Source organism: Scyliorhinus torazame, chromosome 13 (genome assembly GCF_047496885.1).
Source record: "Scyliorhinus torazame isolate Kashiwa2021f chromosome 13, sScyTor2.1, whole genome shotgun sequence".
Taxonomy (NCBI): domain Eukaryota; kingdom Metazoa; phylum Chordata; class Chondrichthyes; order Carcharhiniformes; family Scyliorhinidae; genus Scyliorhinus; species Scyliorhinus torazame.
In genome coordinates this window covers 97,009,524-97,032,518 of record NC_092719.1, presented here as the reverse complement: position 1 = coordinate 97,032,518, position 22,995 = coordinate 97,009,524, and the positions used below count along the sequence as shown (strand labels likewise).

General features: G+C 52.9%; 2 protein-coding genes across 2 annotated transcripts in view; one reads left to right on the top strand and one right to left on the bottom strand.

The window, feature by feature from the left end:
• LOC140388202 (FYVE, RhoGEF and PH domain-containing protein 5-like) overlaps window positions 1-17,453 on the bottom strand; it is a 107,020-nt gene extending 89,567 nt beyond the window's left edge. Inside the window, exon 1 of the mRNA XM_072471983.1 lies at window positions 15,185-17,453. Within this exon, the coding sequence (XP_072328084.1) occupies window positions 15,185-17,382 (2,198 nt within the window). The 5' untranslated portion in view covers window positions 17,383-17,453. The remainder of the gene's footprint in view (window positions 1-15,184) is intronic.
• Window positions 1-22,995, top strand: part of LOC140388201 (FYVE, RhoGEF and PH domain-containing protein 5-like) — a 1,404,405-nt gene that overhangs the window by 395,935 nt on the left and 985,475 nt on the right. The window lies entirely within an intron of this gene.

Below are 22,995 nucleotides of genomic sequence, written 5' to 3'. Positions count from 1 at the left end.
GCGCTGATGAACGCGTCAGGCGCTGATGAACGAGTGAGAGACTGATGAACGCGTCAGACGCTGATGAACGAGTGAGAGACTGATGAACGCGTCAGACGCTGATGAACGCGTCAGGCGCTGATGAACGCGTCAGGCGCTGATGAACGCGTCAGACGCTGATGAACGCGTCAGACGCTGATGAACGCGTCAGACGCTGATGAACGCGTCAGACGCTGATGAACGCGTCAGACGCTGATGAACGCGTCAGGCGCTGATGAACGCGTCAGACGCTGATGAACGCGTCAGACGCTGATGAACGCGTCAGGCGCTGATGAACGCGTCAGACGCTGATGAACGCGTCAGACGCTGATGAACGCGTCAGACGCTGATGAACGAGTCAGAGGCTGATGAACGCGTCAGACGCTGATGAACGAGTCAGAGGCTGATGAACGCGTCAGACGCTGATGAACGAGTCAGACGCTGATGAACGAGTCAGACACTGATGAACGACACTCACTCTGATGAACGCGTCAGGCGCAGATGAACGCGTCAGGCGCAGATGAACGCGTCAGACGCTGATGAACGCGTCAGACGCTGATGAACGCGTCAGGCGCTGATGAACGCGTCAGGCGCTGATGAACGCGTCAGTTCAGACGCTGATAAACGCGTCAGACGCTGATGACGCATCAGACGCTGATGACGCGTCAGACGCTGATGAACGCGTCAGACCTTGATGAACGCGTCAGACGCTGATGAACGCGTCAGACGCTGATGAACGCGTCAGACGCTGATGAACGCGTCAGAGACTGATGAACGAGTCAGAGACTGATGAACGAGTCTCACTCTGATGAACGAGTGAGAAACTGATGAATGAGCAGGAGACTGATGAACGCGTCAGACGCTGATGAACGCGTCAGACGCTGATGAACGCGTCAGACGTGGATGAACGAGTCAGAGACTGATGAACGAGTCAGACGCTGATGAACGAGTCAGACGCTGATGAAAGCGTCAGACTCTGGATCACGTTAATATCAAAAAGCATGAGGTATTGGGCATTTTAAAAGACATTAAAGGAGATAAATCTCCTGGCCCAGTTGGGATTTACCCCAGAATACTGAGGGAAGCAAGGGAGGAAATTGCTGGGGCCCTAACTGACACCTTTGTACCTCATTGGCTGCAGGTGAGATCCCAGAGGACTGAAGAATAGCTAAGAATAATTCAAGAAAGGTAGCATGGATAATCCAGGAAACTATAGGCCGGTGAGCCTCACGTCGGGAGTAAGTAAATTATTGGAGAGAATTCTCAGGAACAGGATTTATACCCATTTGGAAACAAATGGACTCATAAGCGATTGACAACATGATTTTGTGAAGGGGAGGTCGTGCCTCACCAGCTTGAGTGAGCTTTTTGAGGAGGTGACAAAAATGATAGATATGGAGAGGGCGGTGGATGTTGTTTACATGGACTTCAGTAAGCCTTTGACAAGGTGCCTCATGGCAGACTGGTACAAAAGGTGAAGTCACACGAGATCAGAGGTGAAGTGGCAAGATGGATACAGAACTGGCTCAGTCACAGAACGCACAGGGTAGCAGTAGAAGGGTGTTTTTCCAAATGGCAGGTTGTGACTAGTCCACAGGGATCTGTGCTGGGGCCTCTGCTGTTAGTAGTATACATAAACGATTTGGAGGAAACCATAGTGGATGACACCAAGGTTGGTAGCGTGGCAGATAGTGTTGAGGATTTTCAGAAGGTACAGCAGGACATAGTTTGGAGACTTGGGCAGACAAATGGCAAATGGAGTTTAATTAAGACAAATGTGCGGTAATGCATTTTGGTAGGTCTAACATAGAGGGGAAATATACCGTAAATGGCAAAACTCTGAGGAATATATAGAGATTGAATCGGTTAGGATTGTATTCGCTGGAGTTCAGAAGAACGAGGGGGAACTCCTAGAAACCTATAAAATTCTAACAGGACTGGACAGGGTTGATGCAGGAAGAATGTTCCCGATAGTGGGTGTGTCCAGGAACAGTGGTCACAGTCTGAGGATACAGGGTAGACCGTTTAGGACAGAGATGAGGAGAAATATCTTCACCCAAAGAGTGGTGAGCCTGTGGAACTTGTTACCACAGGAAGTAGTTGAGTCCGAAACAGTGTATGTTTTCAAGAAGCAGTTTGATACAGCACTTAGGGCAAAGGGGATCAAAGGATATGGAGGGATATTGCGGAAGGAGGTTGCTGGGAGGTAAGTCAACCTTTAAAAGCACTTGTCTTTGCAGGGGCAGGCCAGTCGATTTCGGCGGGAGTGGAGCTGGCTGGTTAGTCAATTTCAGCAGGAGCTGAGAATTTTTCTTCTTTTTTTTTTAAATTAGTTTTTTAGGCGGGAACAGGAAGTCGACCCGCGGACGTCTGGGAAGACCCTCACCAATAAATTCTGGTGGAGAGGAAACCCGAGACACTACACGTGTAGTGTCTCCCACCCGCCCTCCTCCTCTAACCTAATAATAAAACCCATTGGTCTGAGGTAAGTACCATATTTTATTATATTATTATTTTTTATAAAAATTTAATTTAGTTGTTAGCCAGATCTTGGTAGAAAGTTAGAGGAATGGCAGGGAAGGGAGTGCAATGTTCCTCCTGCAGGATGTTTGAGGTGAGGGATGCAGTTAGTGTCCCTGCTGATTTTACCTGCAGGAAGTGCTGCCATCTCCAGCTCCTCCAAGACCGAGTTAGGGAACTGGAGCTGGAGTTGGAAGAACTTCGGATCATTCGGGAGGCAGAAGGGGTCATAGATAGCAGCTTCAGGGAATTAGTTACACCAATGATTGGAGATAGGTGGGTAACTGTAAGAGGGACTGGGAAAAAGCAGTCAGTGCAGGGATCCCCTGCGGTCGTTCCCCTGAGAAACAAGTATACCGCTTTGGATACTTGTGGGAGGGACGACTTACCAGGAGTAAGCGATGGGGTACGGGCCTCTGGCACGGAGTCTGTCCCTGTTGCTCAGAAGGGAAGGGGGGAGAGGAGCAGAGTATTAGTAATTGGGGACTCTATAGTCAGGGGCACAGATAGGAGATTTTGTGGGAGCGTGAGAGACTCGCGTTTGTTATGTTGCCTCCCAGGTGCAAGGGTACGTGATGTCTCGGATCGTGTTTTCCGGGTCCTTAAGGGGGAGGGGGAGCAGCCCCAAGTCGTGGTCCACATTGGCACTAACGACATAGGTAGGAAAGGGGACAAGGATGTCAGGCAGGCTTTCAGGGAGCTAGGATGGAAGCTCAGAACTAGAACAAACAGAGTTGTTATCTCTGGGTTGTTGCCCGTGCCACGTGATAGTGAGATGAGGAATAGGGAGAGAGAGCATTTAAACACGTGGCTACAGGGATGGTGCAGGCGGGAGGGATTCAGATTTTTGGATAACTGGGGCTCTTTCTGGGGAAGGTGGGACCTCTACAGACAGGATGGTCTACATCTGAACCTGAGGGGCACAAATATCCTGGGGGGGAGATTTGTTAGTGCTCTTTGGGGGGTTTAAACTAATGCAGCAGGGGCATGGGAACCTGGATTGTAGTTTTAGGGTAAGGGAGAATGAGAGTATAGAGGTCACGAGCACAGATTTGACGTCGCAGGAGGGGGCCAGTGTTCAGGTAGGTGGTTTGAAGTGTGTCTACTTCAATGCCAGGAGTATACGAAACAAGGTAGGGGAACTGGCAGCATGGGTTGGTACCTGGGACTTCGATGTTGTGGCCATTTCGGAGACATGGATAGAGCAGGGACTGGAATGGATGTTGCAGGTTCCGGGGTTTAGGTGTTTTAGTAAGCTCAGAGAAGGAGGCAAAAGAGGGGGAGGTGTGGCGCTGCTAGTCAAGAGCAGTATTACGGTGGCAGAGAGGATGCTAGATGGGGACTCTTCTTCCGAGGTAGTATGGGCTGAAGTTAGAAACAGGAAAGGAGAGGTCACCCTGTTGGGAGTTTTTTATAGGCCTCCTAATAGTTCTAGGGATGTAGAGGAAAGGATGGCGAAGATGATTCTGGATATGAGTGAAAGTAACAGGGTAGTTATTATGGGAGACTTTAACTTTCCAAATATTGACTGGAAAAGATATAGTTCGAGTACAATAGATGGGTTGTTTTTTGTACAGTGTGTGCAGGAGGGTTTCCTGAAACAATATGTTGACAGGCCAAAAAGAGGCGAGGCCACGTTGGATTTGGTTTTGGGTAATGAACCAGGCCAGGTGTTGGATTTGGAGGTAGGAGAGCACTTTGGGGACAGTGACCACAATTCGGTGACGTTTACGTTAATGATGGAAAGGGATAAGTATACACCGCAGGGCAAGAGTTATAGCTGGAGGAAGGGCAATTATGATGCCATTAGACGTGACTTGGGGGGGATAAGGTGGAGAAGTAGGCTGCAAGTGTTGGGCACACTGGATAAGTGGGGCTTGTTCAAGGATCAGCTACTGCGTGTTCTTGATAAGTATGTACCGGTCAGACAGGGAGGAAGGCGTCGAGCGAGGGAACCGTGGTTTACCAAGGAAGTGGAATCTCTTGTTAAGAGGAAGAAGGAGGCCTATGTGAAGATGAAGTGTGAAGTTTCGGTTGGGGCGATGGATAGTTACAAGGTAGCGAGGAAGGATCTAAAGAGAGAGCTAAGACGAGCAAGGAGGGGACATAAGAAGTATTTGGCAGGAAGGATCAAGGAAAACCCAAAAGCTTTCTATAGGTATGTCAGGAATAAGCGAATGACTAGGGAAAGAGTAGGACCAGTCAAGGACAGGGATGGGAAATTGTATGTGGAGTCTGAAGAGATAGGCGAGATACTAAATGAATATTTTTCGTCAGTATTCACTCAGGAAAAAGATAATGTTGTGGAGGAGAATGCTGAGCCCCAGGCTAATAGCATTGATGGCATTGAGGTACGTAGGGAAGAGGTGTTGGCAATTCTGGACAGGCTGAAAATAGATAAGTCCCCGGGACCTGATGGGATTTATCCTAGGATTCTCTGGGAGGCCAGGGAAGAGATTGCTGGACCATTGGCTTTGATTTTTATGTCATCATTGGCTACAGGAATAGTGCCAGAGGACTGGAGGACAGCAAATGTGGTCCCTTTGTTCAAAAAGGGGAGCAGAGACAACCCCGGCAACTATAGACCGGTGAGCCTCACGTCTGTAGTGGGTAAAGTCTTGGAGGGGATTATAAGAGACAAGATTTATAATCATCTAGATAGGAATAATATGATCAGGGATAGTCAGCATGGCTTTGTGAAGGGTAGGTCATGCCTCACAAACCTTATTGAGTTCTTTGAGAAGGTGACTGAACAGGTAGACGAGGGTAGAGCAGTTGATGTGGTGTATATGGATTTCAGCAAAGCGTTTGATAAGGTTCCCCACGGTAGGCTATTGCAGAAAATACGGAGGCTGGGGATTGAGGGTGATTTAGAGATGTGGATCAGAAATTGGCTAGCTGAAAGAAGACAGAGGGTGGTGGTTGATGGGATATGTTCAGAATGGAGCACAGTCACAAGTGGAGTACCACAAGGATCTGTTCTGGGGCCGTTGCTGTTTGTCATTTTTATCAATGACCTAGAGGAAGGCGCAGAAGGGTGGGTGAGTAAATTTGCAGACGATACTAAAGTCGGTGGTGTTGTCGATAGTGTGGAAGGATGTAGCAGGTTACAGAGGGATATAGATAAGCTGCAGAGCTGGGCTGAGAGGTGGCAAATGGAGTTTAATGTAGAGAAGTGTGAGGTGATTCACTTTGGAAGGAATAACAGGAATGCGGAATATTTGGCTAATGGTAAAGTTCTTGAAAGTGTGGATGAGCAGAGGGATCTAGGTGTCCATGTACATAGATCCCTGAAAGTTGCCACCCAGGTTGATAGGGTTGTGAAGAAGGCCTATGGAGTGTTGGCCTTTATTGGTAGAGGGATTGAGTTCCGGAGTCGGGAGGTCATGTTGCAGCTGTACAGAACTCTGGTACGGCCGCATTTGGAGTATTGCGTACAGTTCTGGTCACCGCATTATAGGAAGGACGTGGAGGCTTTGGAGCGGGTGCAGAGGAGATTTACCAGGATGTTGCCTGGTATGGAGGGAAAATCTTATGAGGAAAGGCTGATGGACTTGAGGTTGTTTTCGTTGGAGAGAAGAAGGTTAAGAGGAGACTTAATAGAGGCATACAAAATGATCAGGGGGTTGGATAGGGTGGACAGTGAGAGCCTTCTCCCGCAGATGGAAATGGCTGGCACGAGGGGACATAACTTTAAACTGAGGGGTAATAGATATAGGACAGAGGTCAGAGGTAGGTTCTTTACGCAAAGAGTAGTGAGGCCGTGGAATGCCCTACCTGCTACAGTAGTGAACTCGCCAACATTGAGGGCATTTAAAAGTTTATTGGATAAACATATGGATGATAATGGCATAGTGTAGGTTAGATGGCTTTTGTTTCGGTGCAACATCGTGGGCCGAAGGGCCTGTACTGCGCTGTATTGTTCTATGTTCTATGTTCTATGAGGGAAAGCGGGATTAGGCTATTGAGTTGGATCACCAGCCATGATCATAATGAATGGCGGAGTGGGCTCTAAGAGCCGAATGGTCCCCTCCTGCTCCTATTTTCTCTACGTTTTCTATGGAGGCCAGTCCCCCTGGTCATGCTTCCCGAGCTGACAGCTGCTGCCACTTCATCCCTGTGGCTCATCCTCCAGGATCGTCGAGGGAACAGGACATCCCTCTTGGATTTAAGCGCATCATCTAGAAGCATCCTGGGGTCTGCATCCCCGAATCGTGGGGCCGGTTGTCTTGGCTGCGAGTTGAGTGGGGTTGGCTGTGCAGATGCTGTCCAAGTGCCGCTCGACCTTGTTTACGGGTGGGGGGCTGGCTAGCGGGAGGTCCCGGTGAATCGGCTGGCGAGCCTTCATTTGGGGTGTGAAGCTTTAGTGGACCGATTCACATTGAATAGCGTTGCCAGCCTCGCCGAGCCGAGCACCGGGGAGCTCGAACCTCTTCCCACTCGCTTCCACACGGAGAAATCTTTCTGGACAATCGTGCCTGTGCAGTTGGGTGGATTGGCCATGATCACTGCTTGGGGTAAGGGATTCAGGTGGGGAAGCGGGCCTCGGTAATGGGCCTCTTTTGGAAGGTGGGTGAGGACACGATGGGCCGAATGGCCTCCTTCTGCACTGTAGAAATTCTATGATTGGGATTCGATGTATGTGCCCAATGATCCAACAGAATGGGTCAAAATGAATGGAAGGGTCAGACACTAATAAACCAGTTAGACACCAATGAATCAGTGAGTTACTAATAAATGAATCAATTTCTCATGATCGTGTCACCAGTTACTAATTAAATGTGTCAATTATGAAGGGGTTTGATATGAATAAACACATTTTCAGGTACTAATTCGTGACAAGGCAGGTTCTAGGGAGACAGGCACAAGTGAACAATTGTTTCAGCAATCAATGGGTCAAATGGTAATGAACGAGTCATATATAATTATCAAATATACACGGGTCATATATAATTATCAAATATACACGTGTCATATATAATTATCAAATATACACGTGTCATATATAATTATCAAATATTGATTAGCAAGGCGGCAGGCACTAAGGAATAATTCCGACACTAATAAATGAGTCAGAGACTAACAAAAGGCTCAGCAATGAATTAGTAAATTGTCAAGTACAATGAGATAGAAGACAGATAATAAGGAACTTGTCGTGAACACAATGAACACTAATCGAAGTGGGAACTGAAGTGTTGGGTGCTCTGAGGTACAGACGAACCAACACGGTTGCGATTGGTACAACGCTGTTTTAACTATTTATACATCAAACTTGGTACTCAGCACGTTGTGACTGTGTGAGTGTCTTGCTTTGAGGTCCTGGCCCTGTGCTGTCTCCAGATGGACTGCCCAGGAAGTGTCGTGTTTCTTGTTTTATACTGTGTCTGCTCTTGTCTGTCGTGTTATGTGTGCTAATTGGTCCGTTGCTCTGTCTATCATTATGTATGTGTTATGATGTATGTTTGAATATCATGACAGGAACTACTAATTGTGAGAAATACTAATGATCGCCATTAGAGACATTAACAGATTGTTAGACACTGATTGCCAATGAAACAGGTACCAAGGAGTGGGTCAGATATTATTGAACAAGTTGTCAGATATTAATGAATGGTCCACATAATCCACTCAGATTTTTCTTTCTTTCTCCTGTATTAATTAATTTGCATCTTTAGTTTTACCTTTACCTTCAGTATCCAGTGAACAATTTCTGATTCTTACACCACACTCTCCCCTTTAGTTTGTTTTGAAACCATCCTGCCTTTTCCACCTGATCAGCCCCATCCCTTGTTTGAAGTCACTATTTTTCCTTCTCACTGGAAGCTCGTCCAGTCAAATAAACCCTTTTTTATCACATCACTCCTTCAGCCGTGTGTTCAACTCCGCAAATTGCTTCTCCCTGTGCTAATCTGTATGTGGCGCAGGTAAAAATCCAGAGCCTGTGACCTTTAATTTAGTTTCTTCCTGAACAATGTCTATCTTTTATAAACTGGATAAAAGCAAATTACTGTGGATGCTGGAATCTGAAACCAAAGAGAAAATGCTGGAAAATCTCAGCTTGGGCAGCACGGTAGCACAGTGGTTAGCACTGTGGCTTCACAGCGCCAGGGTCCCAGGTTCGATTCCCCGCTGGGTCACCGTCTGTGCGGACTCTGCACGTTCTCCCCGTGTCTGCGTGGGTTTCCTCCGGGTGCTCCGGCTTCCTCCCACAGTCCAAAGACAAGCAGGTTCGGTGGATTGGCCATGAAAACTTGCCCTTAGTGACCAAAAAGGTTAGATGGGGTTATTGGGTTTCAGGGATAGAGGGGAAGTGAGGGCTTAAGTGGGTCGGTGCAGACTCGATGGACCGAATGGCCTCCTTCTGCACTGTATGCTCTATGTTCTAGGTCTGGCAGCATCTGTAGGGAGGGAAAAGAGCTAACGTTTCGAGTCCAGATGACCCTGTGTCAAAGCTAAAAGACAGAGAAATAGGAGATATTTATACTGTGGGGTGAGAGAATGAAAGATGAGTCATAGCCACAGAAACCAAGGGGAAAGAGTGCTAATGGCAGTCCCCAGAGAAAACAAAAGGCGTGAAAAGCCAAACAACAGAGAAACTAAAATCAGATGGAGGGGCGGGGGCGAGGGTAGTGGCGCGGAGGGAGATGGATCGCACACTGTTGAAGGTCCTGTCAACAACTGTAGGTGGGAAATCATGGTTGAGGAAGAAGGAACACATTTTCAAAGCACCACTTTGGAAAGTGGCATCATCGGAACAAATGTGAAGGAGTTGAGAGAAAGGGCTGGAGCCCTTACAGAGTGTAGGATGCGAAGAGCTGTAGTCCAGAAAGCTGTGGGAGTCAGTGGGCTTGTAATGATATTAGTAGATAGTCTATTACCGGAAATGGAGAAGCAAGGTCAAGGAAGGGAAGGGAAGTGCCTGAGATGGACCAGGTGAAAGTGATGGAGGGGTGGAAACTGGAAGCGAAGTTGATTAATTTTTCCAGGTCTGGGCGAGAGCATGACGCGGCATCAAAATAGTCACCCTGCCTACCTTTTCTCAAGTTGGTGATCTCATGAACAAACATGGTGGCAGACAAAAAATAAATGGTTTTCAGATGCTAATCTAAAATTGTCTGAATGTTCAATGAGTGAGTCAGACACGAACAAATGTGACATCAGATATTGACGAATGTGATATAAAATAGTTACTTTAGAGATATTAGTTAATGTAATGTAGAGGTAGGCCAGTCTAATTCTGGTGAGTTCACAGACAAAGGATTTCAGACCGCATGGCAAAGCAAGGAAGAGGTGTGTCCACCAAAGGAGGAGAAAAGGATGCTGGGTAATAGGGGCCAGAGGAAGGGATTGGAAGTGAGCCAATCAGAATATATCAACAGGTCAGGAGGGATATAGGATGACCTATGGGCATCGTGTATGTGAAACTTGATGCCATTTGAATGTATCAGTACAGACTCCTTTGTTCCACATCCTCACTTGATTCCAGAAGTCTACGGAGCAGGATGTGCTTCGTGCTCCTGAGAATTGAGGAAAGCTTGCAAGCTAAATAAAATAACTAATGCTGTACCTGCAAATCCATCTAGACTTTTATTGAGGCCAGACTGACGGGTAAAGAAACTTGGGATTTGACAATTGGTGCCGAAAACCCGGGATTTCTCAAGACGGTTCTGACCAACTGCGAAATCAGAATTAGACTGATTATGAACAGGAGGATGGGGAAAAAGGGCCCACAATGTAGAGCTGGAAAATGACCACGCATTGATTTTCCCCCTCTTCTTATCGTCTGATTAGTCTGGTCACTCACGGTTGGTACGGAAAGATCGTCTCGACGAAATCAAAGGTCAGTCTGGGGATTAGAAATTTAATTGATGGGATTTCATATTGTTGATTCGGCTTGGGTTAGGTTTTGGGTTGATGGGACATCTAAAATGATGATTCAATTCCAAGTATAAGTGTTTTTATGGCTGATGAGACTTCAGTAGTGGAGGTTCAGCCCAGTATAAGTGTTTTTATGGCTGATGAGACTTCAGTAGTGGAGGTTCAGTCCAGTATAAGTGTTTAAGGGTTGATGGGACTTCAGTAGGGAACGTTCAGTCCAGTATAAGTGTTTTTAAATCTAAAGATGATTCAATTCCATGTGTGAGTGTTTTAAATCTATAGTTGATTAAGCTAAAATTGTACCCTTGGACTGTAGTGGCGAAAAACGCAGTTCCGAGGACTAGTTGAGATTATGGGGAATTCCTTGGATAGCACAAATGATCCAGGCATGCCACTGCAAATATTATGCGATTATGTATCCGGATAAAGCAAAGGATTTTAGGAAAATGTCAGCACAGTTAAGAAGTAGAATGGGGGATGAATGGCCACTAGGGGGCACCAAAGACCTAGAGATTGTTAAGAAAATCCAGGGACACATCTGGAAAAAGAGTCAAAGTATGAAAGCAAAAGAATTAATTGGATTATGGAGGCAATATTGTCAAGAGGAAAGAGATAAGATCATGTTATCAAGTTGGCAGGACAATGCTCTTAAAATGGGAATTCCAATTAGTGAACAGGGTAACCTAAAAACATTACAGGTCTTGAAAAAGGAATGTGCATTCAAAAAACGCGCAAGTAGAGACAGGAAAGGCGCGGGTCAAACAAAAGATGAGCTACGTAGTTCAATGGCTGGCCTTGAATTGACAGAAAATGATAAATTCAATAATTTAGAAAAGTCACTAAAAGTTCCGACTGCACCTGTAGCATTGTCTGCACTAATTCCAGAACCACCAGAGTATAATAATTTATATCCAGTCACTGCTCCCCAGATTCCAATCATGCCAGTAACTCAAGCCCTTTTGGGTGATAGTGTGGGTCCTGATTTACCATCTTCACGATCAGTAGAGAAAGAGGAGCTCTGTTCCGCAAGCCCAGTTAGCTCTAGGACCAGATCTCGGACAGCGAGAGAAGGGCTTGATCCTAACCAGAAACAATTAAGGTTACCACCTAAATCCCTCCAAACCAAGGAGAAACCGCAAGGTTCGAGAACAAAGGGAGCTGCAACAGATAATTTTGAAGAGAAAGAACTCCCTCTAGTGACAGGGAGAGACGTCGAAGTCTTGGAAGAACCAGAGGAAATAGCTAGAGTGCCCCCTGGTGAGATTCGGAGACAGTTGCCGATTAGGAAGATACCAAACCCGGATGTGGTGACTGCCGGGGCGCAACCCACGATAGACGTTTACTTCCAATGGACACCCAGTGAGCTGATGGCTATTATGGCTACAATCCCAGAGAGAAAAAAATCTCCTGCTGCTTTCGTGGATTCTTTGAGAACTACCATCTCAATTTATCAAGCTGATTCTAGGGACCTCTGGGCCCTAGTCCAGCAGGTTTTAGCCCCAGCAGAGTACCGCAATTATCTTAATCACTTGAATTATGCTAGCCACGCCGCACTTCAGCAAGCCCATGAGTTAGACGATGATAGAAGGACACAGATCCTGAATGCGTTGAATAGCACATTTCAAAAGCCCATAAATCTTTCTGTTATCTTAGACCTAAAACTTAAGAAGATTGAAGAGCCAGAGGAATTTCTGGAGCGTTTTAATGAAATCTACCATGGGCAGTCAGGCGACTTGCTATATCAAAATGGTCAGAATTCCCCTCAATATTGTGCTATGTTAATGCATTGCCTACCACCTTCTGTGGCTACTGCTGTGAAATGTAATAACATGAATTGGACAGAGAACGACCCTTCCCAGATGGCAAGGGCAGTCAAATTTTATTGGAAGGAGGGTGTAGGCCAGGAAGGAGGCTCAGTTACAAAGGTTAAGACTGAGTATGTAATGAAAAAGGATGATCTGCGACCCCAACAAGCGGCAGAAATGGTAGTTTACCAGCAGGAGCCCCAATATTGTGACTTTGGGTGGGTGGATCAGCAAGGGGGAGGATACCAAACCCACCCAAAGGGACCCTCAGCTCCTTTTTATGGCCCACCGTATGCATCAACAGCTTTACAACCGCCGCCCCCTCTGAGGGGCCATTGGTCTACTGGGAGAAGAGGACAGGGCAGATATAGAGGGAGCAATGCATGTTTTAATTGCGGCCGTGCAGATCACTGGCAACAGGAATGCCCCTTTAAAAGACAGGCAGTAGAAGGAGATTATCCGACCCAAAGGAGGGGGTACCCACCAAGGGGAGGACAGACAAGATACACTGACTTCTCCCAGGCAAACCCTTTCCCAACACAGGATTGACTAGCTAATTTAGTCATAAGGACTCTCCAATCGGACAGGGAACCTATTATCTCTCTGCAGATAGGAGATGAACATCACTCATTTGTAATCGACACTGGAGCAGCCATGTCTTCTGTGCAATCAGAACTTCGACTACCACTATCCGACCACATGCAGCAATTGTTGGGGTTCCAAGGACAGGTGTGTGAGTATCCTATTTCTGAACCTGTGACAGTCACTTACGAGAATAAGTCTGCAGATCATCAGTTTGTAGTGACTACTGGATTGGACTGTAACTTGTTGGCCCGAGATTTACTGTGTATCTTCCAGCTACAGCTAGAGTGTGGAGACGAGGGGGTAACGGTTGAATCAAGTGAGGATGTGGAACAAAGGAGTCTGTACTGATACATTCAAATGGCATCAAGTTTCACATACACGATGCCCATAGGTCATCCTATATCCCTCCTGACCTGTTGATATATTCTGATTGGCTCATTTCCAATCCCTTCCTCTGGCCCCTATTACCCAGCATCCTTTTCTCCTCCTTTGGTGGACACACCTCTTCCTGCTTTGCCATGCGGTCTGAAATCCTTTGTCTGTGAACTCACCAGAATTAAACTGGCCTATCTCTACATTACAGTAACTAATATCTCTAAAGTAACTATTTTATATCACATTCGTCAATATCAAACTGGATTCAGCTCCCATGGAGGTGTTAATGATTCATGAACATTTGCCATTTCATCTCGCTGTATCCATCTTCCTCTAGCATTCTGTTATCCCAAAGTCTCCAACCACATCCTCACTCTTCAAACATTTCAAAACCGCTTTTGTTATCCATATTATTTGGTGATTGCAAATCAGGTCCCAAAGAAAAAGCATCAAGCTATAGCTGTCATGGATTGTTGCTCTGCTCTGCATTTCTGAGTCTGAAATCCAGACATTCCTTTTTCGTCTGAACTTCTGACTCAGACAATGCAACGGGCTCCTGAAGCCTTGTATCAAGGGCTGGAGAACCAGCCGCACATTAAGCAACAGCTATCATAAAGCAGGGTAGGTTTTAAAGGTCCAGCCATTTTGAGAAGCCAGGGAGGGTAAGCTCGTAAAGATAAGTGGGTATGACTGGGGGGGGGGGTCTATGTGGGAGTGTTGGGGGGGGGCTGCGGTAATTGGTCAGTGGGGAGACAGGGCAGTGAAGTTAGCTGGTCAGTGATGGGGAGGAGTCGGTTGGTCAGTGGGGGAGGGGCTAGTTAGTGTGGGAGGTGGTCAGTCGGTAGTAGTCGGGTGTCTGGGTGGTCAATGTTGGGACGGCCAGTGAAGTAGGTTGGGGGATTGGGGAGGGTGGTTGGGTGGGTCTCGCCAATAGAGTGGGGAGTAGTCAGGGGCAGGGGCACCCCATGGGGGTTGGGGGGAGCTGGTGTGGGTAGTCAGGAGGGTCTGGGGTATCAGGAGGGAAGTTGAGGGTGTGGGTAAGTAATCGGGGGCTCCTGTGGAGTGTCAGGGATCCCACGGGTTATTGGGGTTGGGTCAGCACTAGTTCTTTTTTTATAAATTTAGAGTACCCAATTATTTTTATTCCAATTAAGGGGCGATTTAGCATAGCCAATCTACCTAACCTGCACATCTCTGGGTTGTGGGGGTGAAATGTGTAAACTCCACAAGGACAGTGACCCAGGGCCGGGATTTGAACCCGAGTCCTCAGCACCATAGGCAGCAGTGCTAACCACTGCGCCGCATGCTGCCCTGGGTCAGCACTATAGTTGTCCAGGGGTTAGTAGTGGTTTTTATCTCCTCTGTTTTTCTGGATAACTGTTCCTGTAAAACAGTCAGAATCATCTGAAGAACGATTTAAATCGGAGTATCAGATGGTTCCCAGATCAGGGAAATTTGAGCTTCCTATGCAATCCGTACTGGGAGACGGGCAGGATTCTCCGACCCCCCCGCCGGGTGGAGCAGTTGGAGCGGCGCCATCCCCTCCGGCGTCCACCGAGCCCCCGAAAGTATGGAGAATTCCGCACCTTCGGGGGCTGTTGGCACCGGAGTGGTTGGTGCCGGTTCTCCCGCCATCGTGGGAACTTAGAAGGGAGAATCCCGCTGCTGGAGTCTGAGTACCATCCCTGAGGTCGCAGATTTGAGGCCTCTCAGACCCTAATCAGCAGTAAATTGGTCCTGAGGTCAGGATTTGACAGCTGCAACTCGTTCTGCTCACTGTCTAGAAGCACATTTTACCCCTTTGCTTAGAATGGGATCACACACAATCTTGTCAGTTAATACAAACAAAACTTAGAAAAGTTGCCATTTAATACTTAAGCTTTTTTTTGGTATTTGTGTTGATTGTTTGTCTTTGCTACACCTCAATCACATTTCTACTTCACCCCCCACCTCCCCCCCTAGCATTAGGAGGACAACAGTATTCTTGATGGCCTAATTCTCACCTTTCCAGGTCCTGCTCAGCGTTCTGCCTGCTCTCAAATGGGGCAAAGCTGGTCATGTCCACGTAACCATCATTCTCAGAGGCTGATGTGAAAACTCTGCTGGAATCTTCGAAGAATTCAGTGACAGTTCCTGAGCGACCATTCCTTCTGGGTGGAATCTGGATATTTTCATAGTCTGAGCTGACAGCTGGAATGTTCTCATAATCAGACGTGTCAGTGTTGGGAAATGAAATTGATCTGGGTTTGGTTAAAGGAAGTGATGTGTATGAATGTCGCAACTTGTTCTCAAAGGATTCAACCCTGGACACACTCCTGCTGAAAGGTTTTGGCATTCCTTTTCTCTTACCATCCTTATTGATTAAGAAGGTGGATGAAGAATCCAAGATGCACATCTTTCCAAATCGCGCCTTGATCTGTGGGGAGTTACCCAAACTTCGGCCATCAAAATCCAGGCCCCTGCCTGTATCTGAGGGAGTCCTGCACACATTTACCTCAACAGCCATCTTATTTTCAATTTTCTTCTTAAGTGACAGTTTAATTGGCAAAAAACGCTTAAAGGATGACTTTTTCTTTGCACTTTGCTTTAAATATTTATCAGGAGATTCACTTTCCACCAAGAGGGATGGTGAACTCTTGGTGATGGGCTTTTTGGTGATACTGGCTAGTTGAAATGGAGGAGGTATGTCCACCACTGATGATGGAGTAGATGTCGGGAGAGGATTACATTTTAACTGACTACCTGATGACACAGAAGGTAGGGAGAAATTATCTTCCATTCTCTTCATTCTGCTGTCATCTAAATGTGAGACCTCAGTTTCTCTGTGAACAAAAATGGGCATATCCCTGCTTTCAACAGAATAAGAGCGTGGATAGAAAGTATGGCGCCTGTGCTTTGCTGGAATCATCCTCATGTTTTCACACACTTCACCATCCATTTTCACTGGCTTGGGGTCTCCTATTACTCTTTCACACAGCGTTTGCAGTGGAGATTCGGCAACAGTCTCTTCTGGGACAGTCTCAGGCACTTTTGTACTGAGAGATCTTGTTCTCGTTCTCATATCATTCCAGTCTGCAATAACAGATTTATCACCTTCTATTTTAGCAAACCATTCATTCACTTGTCTCAAATCAGCACTTGCCGAGGACACATCTATTTTCTCTGCATGTTCAGTATTTTGCTCCAGTAGCAGGCTGCACTCTGTTCCAATCAAGCATGGTAGAATGCACTTACAGGTGGTGGGTCTGGCTTCCACTGTGATATTATCAGTACAGGCATCTGTATGATCTTCCCTTGCAGAAAACTCTTTTTGTTCTGCAGTTATAGAGTCAAATGATAACTCCATTGGTTCATTATTTGGGCTAGATTCCTCCTTTTGCTCACAGGAGTCAGTGTTCAATGATGTTCTGCATATATCTTCATCATCACACCGAAAATTACCTTTCAAAATCAATGTTCTGGATGATCCTGTTAACACGTTTCTAACAAGCCCATCAGCCCCAAGTTCATCCACCTTGACCCCGTCAGCCCCGACCCCATCCTCTCCAAAGACTTCCACCCTTGCCCTGCCCACTGTAATCTCATCTGCCCTGACCCCATCCGTCCCAAACCTGTCCACTTCAACCTTATTTGCCCCATCCCTGACCCTGTCTGCCTCAGCATCGGGCAACTCGCCCTCATCCTCACCTGCCTCATCCCCGTCAGCTCTGGCTTTGCCTGCCCCGTCTCCAGCCTCATCTGCCTCATCCATGTCTGACTCACTCTTGGCCCCATTTGATTTGTCCACGTCACCCTCACCCCCTGGCTCATTTACCCCCTGCCCAGGACCATCGGCCTCATCCCCAGGACTGTCTGCCTCCTGCCGGGGAGTGTCTGCCTCATCCCCAAGACCATCTGCCTCCTCCCCGGGACCGTCTGCCTCCTCCCCGGGACCGTCTGCCTCCTCCCCGGGACCGTCTGCCTCCTCCCCGGGACCGTCTGCCTCCTCCCCGGGACCGTCTGCCTCCTCCCCGGGACCGTCTGCCTCCTCCCCGGGACCATCTGCCTCCTCCCCGGGACCGTCTGCCTCCTCCCCGGGACCGTCTGCTTTCTCCCCAGGACCGTCTGCCGCCTGCCCGGGACCGTTTGCCTCCTGCCCGGGACCGTCTGCTTCCTGCTGGGGAACGTCTCCCTCCTGCCCAGGACCGTCTCCCTCCTCCATGGGACCGTCTGCCTCCTCCCCGGGACCGTCTGCCTCCTCCCCGGGACCGTCTGCTTTCTCCCCGGGACCGTCTGCCGCCTGCCCAGGACCGTCTGCCTCCTGCTGGGGAATGTCTGCCTCCTGCCCAGGACCGTCTCCCTCCTCCATGGGACCGTCTGCCTCCTGCCAGGGACCGTCTGCCTCCTCCACGGGACCGTCTGCCTCCTCCACGGGACCGTCTGCCTCCTCCACAGGACCGTCTGCCGCCTGCCCGGGACCGTCTGCCGCCTGCCCGGGACCGTCTGCCTCCTGCACGGGACCGTCTGCCTCCTCCCCGGGACCGTCTGCCGCCTGCCCGGGACCATCTGCCTCCTCCCCGGGACCGTCTGCCGCCTGCCCGGGACCATCTGCCTCCTCCCCGGGACCGTCTGCCGCCTGCCCGGGACCATCTGCCTCCTGCCCGGGACCATCTGCCTCCTGCCCGGGACCGTCTGCCTCCTGCTGGGGACCGTCTGCCTCCTGCCCGGGACCATCTGCCTCCTGCACGGGACCATCTGCCTCCTGCACGGGACCGTCTGCCTCCTGCTGGGGACCGTCTGCCTCTTGCCCGGGACCATCTGCCTCCTGCATGGGACCGTCTGCCTCCTCCCCGGGACCGTCTGCCGCCTGCCCCGGACCGTCTGCCTCCTGCACGGGACCGTCTGCCTCCTGCCCGGGACCGTCTGCCTCCTGCCCGGGACCGTCTGCCTCCTCCCCGGGACCGTCTGCCGCCTGCCCGGGACCGTCTGCCTCCTGCCCGGGACCGTCTGCCTCCTGCACGGGACCGTCTGCCTCCTCCCCGGGACCGTCTGCCGCCTGCCCGGGACCGTCTGCCTCCTGCACGGGACCGTCTCCCTCCTCCATGGGACCGTCTGCTGCCTGCCCGGGACCGTCTGCCTCCTGCCCGGGACCGTCTGCCTCCTCCCCGGGACCGTCTGCCGCCTGCCCGGGACTGTCTGCCTCCTGCCCGGGACCGTCTGCCTCCTGCACGGGACCGTCTGCCTCCTCCCCGGGACCGTCTGCCGCCTGCCCGGGACCGTCTGCCTCCTGCACGGGACCGTCTGCCTCCTCCCCGGGACCGTCTGCCTCCTCCCCGGGACCATCTGCCTCCTCCCCGGGACCGTCTGCCTCCTGCTGGGGACCATCTTCCTCCTGCCCGGGACCGTCTGCCGCCTGCCCAGGACCGTCTGCCGCCTGCCCTGGACCGTCTGCCTCCTCCATAGGACCGTCTGTGTCCTGCATGGGGCTATCTACCACTTCCCCGGGATAATCTGCTGCCTCCCCGGAACCATCCTCTGCAAGTCTGTGTGCCTTCACCTCAGGGCCATCTGGCTCTTCTACAAGTCTGCCCGGCTCCTCCCTGGGGCTATCTGCGTCCTCCCTGAAGCTGTCTACCTCCTGCCCGGGACCGTCTGATTCCTCCATGGGGCCATCTGCCTTCTCCCCTGGGCCGTCTGCCTCCTCCCCCGGGTTGTCTGCTTCCTCCCCGGGGCCATCTGCCTCCTCCCCGGGGCCGTCTGCCCCCTCCCCGGGGCCGTCTGCCCCCTCCCCGGGGCCGTCTGCCTCCTCCCCGGGGCCATCTGCCTTCTCCCCTGGGCCGTCTGCCTCCCCCCCGGGACCGCCTGCCTCCTCCCTGGGGCCATCTGCCTCCTCCCCGGGGCCGTCTGCCTCCTCCCCCGGGTTGTCTGCCTCCTCCCCCGGGTTGTCTGCTTCCTCCCCGGGGCCGTCTGCCTCCTCCCCGGGGCCGTCTGCCCCCTCCCCGGGGCCGTCTGCCTCCTCCCCGGGGCCATCTGCCTTCTCCCCAAGGTCGTCTGCCTCCTCCCCGGGATTGTCTGCCTCCTCCCCGGGGCCGTCTGCCCCCTCCCCGGGGCCATCTGCCTTCTCCCCGGGGCCATCTGCCTCCTCCCCAGGACCGCCTGCCTCCACCCCGGGGACGTCTACCTCCTCCCCGGGGCCGTCTGCCTCCTCCCAGGGACCGTCTTCCTCCTCCCAGGGACCGTCTTCCTCCACCCCGGGTCCGTCTGCCTCCACCCGGGGTCCGTCTGCCTCCACCCGGGGTCCGTCTGCCTCCACCCGGGGTCCTTCTGCCTCCACCCGGGGTCCGTCTGCCTCCACCCGGGGTCCGTCTGCCTCCACCCGGGGTCCGTCTGCCTCCACCCGGGGTCCGTCTTCCTCCACCCCTGGGCCGTCTGCCCCAACCCCGGGGCCGTCTGCCTCATCCCCGCGGCTGTCTGCTTCCTCCTCGGGACCGTCTGCCTCCTCCCCGGGACCGTCTGCCGCCACCCCGGGTCCGTCTGCCGCCTCCCCGGGGCCGTCTGCCTCATCCCCGGGGCCGTCTGCCTCATCCCCGGGGCCGTCTGCCTCATCCCCGGGGCCGTCTGCCTCATCCCCGGGGCCGTCTGCCTCATCCCCGGGGCCGTCTGCCTCATCCCCGGGGCCGTCTGCCTCATCCCCGGGGCCGTCTGCCTCATCCCCGGGGCCGTCTGCCTCATCCCCGGGGCCGTCTGCCTCATCCCCGCGGCCGTCTGCCTCATCCCCGCGGCCGTCTGCCTCATCCCCGCGGCCGTCTGCCTCATCCCCGCGGCCGTCTGCCTCATCCCCGCGGCCGTCTGCCTCATCCCCGCGGCCGTCTGCCTCATCCCCGCGGCCGTCTGCCTCATCCCCGCGGCCGTCTGCCTCATCCCCGCGGCCGTCTGCCTCATCCCCGCGGCCGTCTGCCTCATCCCCGCGGCCGTCTGCCTCATCCCCGCGGCCGTCTGCCTCATCCCCGCGGCCGTCTGCCTCATCCCCGCGGCCGTCTGCCTCATCCCCGCGGCCGTCTGCCTCATCCCCGCGGCCGTCTGCCTCATCCCCGCGGCCGTCTGCCTCATCCCCGCGGCCGTCTGCCTCATCCCCGCGGCCGTCTGCCTCATCCCCGCGGCCGTCTGCCTCATCCCCGCGGCCGTCTGCCTCATCCCCGCGGCCGTCTGCCTCATCCCCGCGGCCGTCTGCCTCATCCCCGCGGCCGTCTGCCTCATCCCCGCGGCCGTCTGCCTCATCCCCGCGGCCGTCTGCCTCATCCCCGCGGCCGTCTGCCTCATCCCCGCGGCCGTCTGCCTCATCCCCGCGGCCGTCTGCCTCATCCCCGCGGCCGTCTGCCTCATCCCCGCGGCCGTCTGCCTCATCCCCGCGGCCGTCTGCCTCATCCCCGCGGCCGTCTGCCTCATCCCCGCGGCCGTCTGCCTCATCCCCGCGGCCGTCTGCCTCATCCCCGCGGCCGTCTGCCTCATCCCCGCGGCCGTCTGCCTCATCCCCGCGGCCGTCTGCCTCATCCCCGCGGCCGTCTGCCTCATCCCCGCGGCCGTCTGCCTCATCCCCGCGGCCGTCTGCCTCATCCCCGCGGCCGTCTGCCTCATCCCCGCGGCCGTCTGCCTCATCCCCGCGGCCGTCTGCCTCATCCCCGCGGCCGTCTGCCTCATCCCCGCGGCCGTCTGCCTCATCCCCGCGGCCGTCTGCCTCCTCCCCGCGGCCGTCTGGCTCCTCCCCGGGGCCGTCTGCCTCCTCCCCGCGGCCGTCTGCCTCCTCCCCGGGGCCGTCTGCCTCCTCCCCGGGGCCGTCTGCCTCCTCCCCGCGGCCGTCTGGCTCCTCCCCGGGGCCGTCTGCCTCCTCCCCGGGGCCGTCTGCCTCCTCCCCGGGGCCGTCTGCCTCCTCCCCGGGGCCGTCTGCCTCCTCCCCGGGGCCGTCTGCCTCCTCCCCGCGGCCGTCTGGCTCCTCCCCGGGGCCGTCTGCCTCCTCCCCGGGGCCGTCTGCCTCCTCCCCGGGGCCGTCTGCCTCCTCCCTGGGGCCGTCTGCCCCCTCCCCTGGGCCGTCTGCCCCTTCCCCTGGGCCGTCTGCCTCCTCCCTGGGGCCATCTGCCTTCTCCCCGAGGCCGTCTGCCTCCTCCCCCGGGTTGTCTGCTTCCTCCCCGGGGCCGTCTGCCTCCTCCCCGGGATTGTCTGCCACCTCCCCGGGGCTGTCTGCCTTCTCCCCGAGGCCGTCTGCCTCCTCCCCCGGGTTGTCTGCTTCCTCCCCGGGGCCGTCTGCCTCCTCCCCGGGGCCGTCTGCCTCCTCCCCGGAGCCGTCTGCCTCCTCCCCCGGGTTGTCTGCTTCCTCCCCGAGGCCGTCTGCCTCCACCCCGGGATTGTCTGCCTCCTCCCCGGGGCTGTCTGCCTTCTCCCCGGGGCCGTCTGCCCCCTCCCCGGGGCCGTCTACCTCCTCCCTGGGGCCATCTGCCTCCACCCCGGGATTGTCTGCCTCCTCCCCGGGGCTGTCTGCCTCCACCCCGGGATTGTCTGCCTTCTCCCCGGGGCCGTCTGCCTCCTCCCCGGGGCCGTCTGCCTCCTCCCCGGGGCCGTCTGCCTCCTCCCCGGGGCCGTCTGCCTCCTCCCCGGGGCCGTCTGCCTCCTCCCCGGGGCCGTCTGCCTCCTCCCCGGGGCCGTCTGCCTCCTCCCTGGGGCCGTCTGCCTCCTCCCTGGGGCCGTCTGCCCCCTCCCCTGGGCCGTCTGCCCCCTCCCCGGGGCCGTCTGCCTCCTCCCCGGGGCCGTCTGCCTCATCCCCGCGGCCGTCTGCCTCATCCCCGCGGCCGTCTGCCTCCTGCCTGGGACTGTCTGCCTTCTCCCCGGGGCCATCTGGCTCTCCTGCTGCAAAGCTGATGTTTTCTTCTTTGCTGTGTTGATGACGATGTGGATGTGCTGCGTGAGTCTTAGATTGAGATGTTCCTTGAAAGAAGCAGTCATCCCAAGTAGCATCATTAAGACGATCAACATCGTCAGCTCCATCTGCGTTTATGCACACCACAACTGTTTGCTTTTCAAAGCATTGCAAATCCAATTCAGTGCCCAAATCAGAAGGATCCATGTTGCTGGTTACTAACTGCACAAACCCATTTTCCTCCTGTAGAGTCACTTCTTGTTCACCACCATAAAACATCCGAGTCCCATTTTCATGGTATTTTGAAGTCTGACTTTCTCTCAGAGCATTATGTCCATCATCTGCAGCTGCTCTGTCAGCTTGAGCTCCTGGGCAGCTTACACTGCTTTCCGATTCACCCAATGGATCAGTAATATCGAGCTCGTTCACATTCACAACCAGTAATGGGTCAGCGATGAACAATTTTCCATTTGAGCTCCTGTTTAAATTGTTATGTTGAGTCAGTGTTGCCTGACTGGCTAAGTTTGGTTTCGGAGCAATCGGTGGCTTTGTGCCCTTAGATCCTGGTGCCGAAGTAGGAACAGCAGCTGACTTTGGGATCTGGGAAGGAATTCTCTTTGGAACAGCCAGCGAGGAAGGTCGCTCCTGAAGCTTTGGTTTTGGTGCCAAGGGTGGTTTCTTCATTTCTAGAATAAGAAAAAGTGAAATATGCTATGAGAGAAATGTAGAACTCTTTCTAATTACCAGCCTCGGCAGAATCAAAATCACAGAATACAGTGCAGAAGAGGCCCTTTGGCACAGTGGGTCTGCGCTGATGCATGAAGATCACCTGAGCGGCCTACCTAATCCCATTCGCCAGCACATGGCCCGTAACCTTGAAAGTTATCTCCAGATGGCAGATGGAGTTTAATCCAGACAAATGTGTGG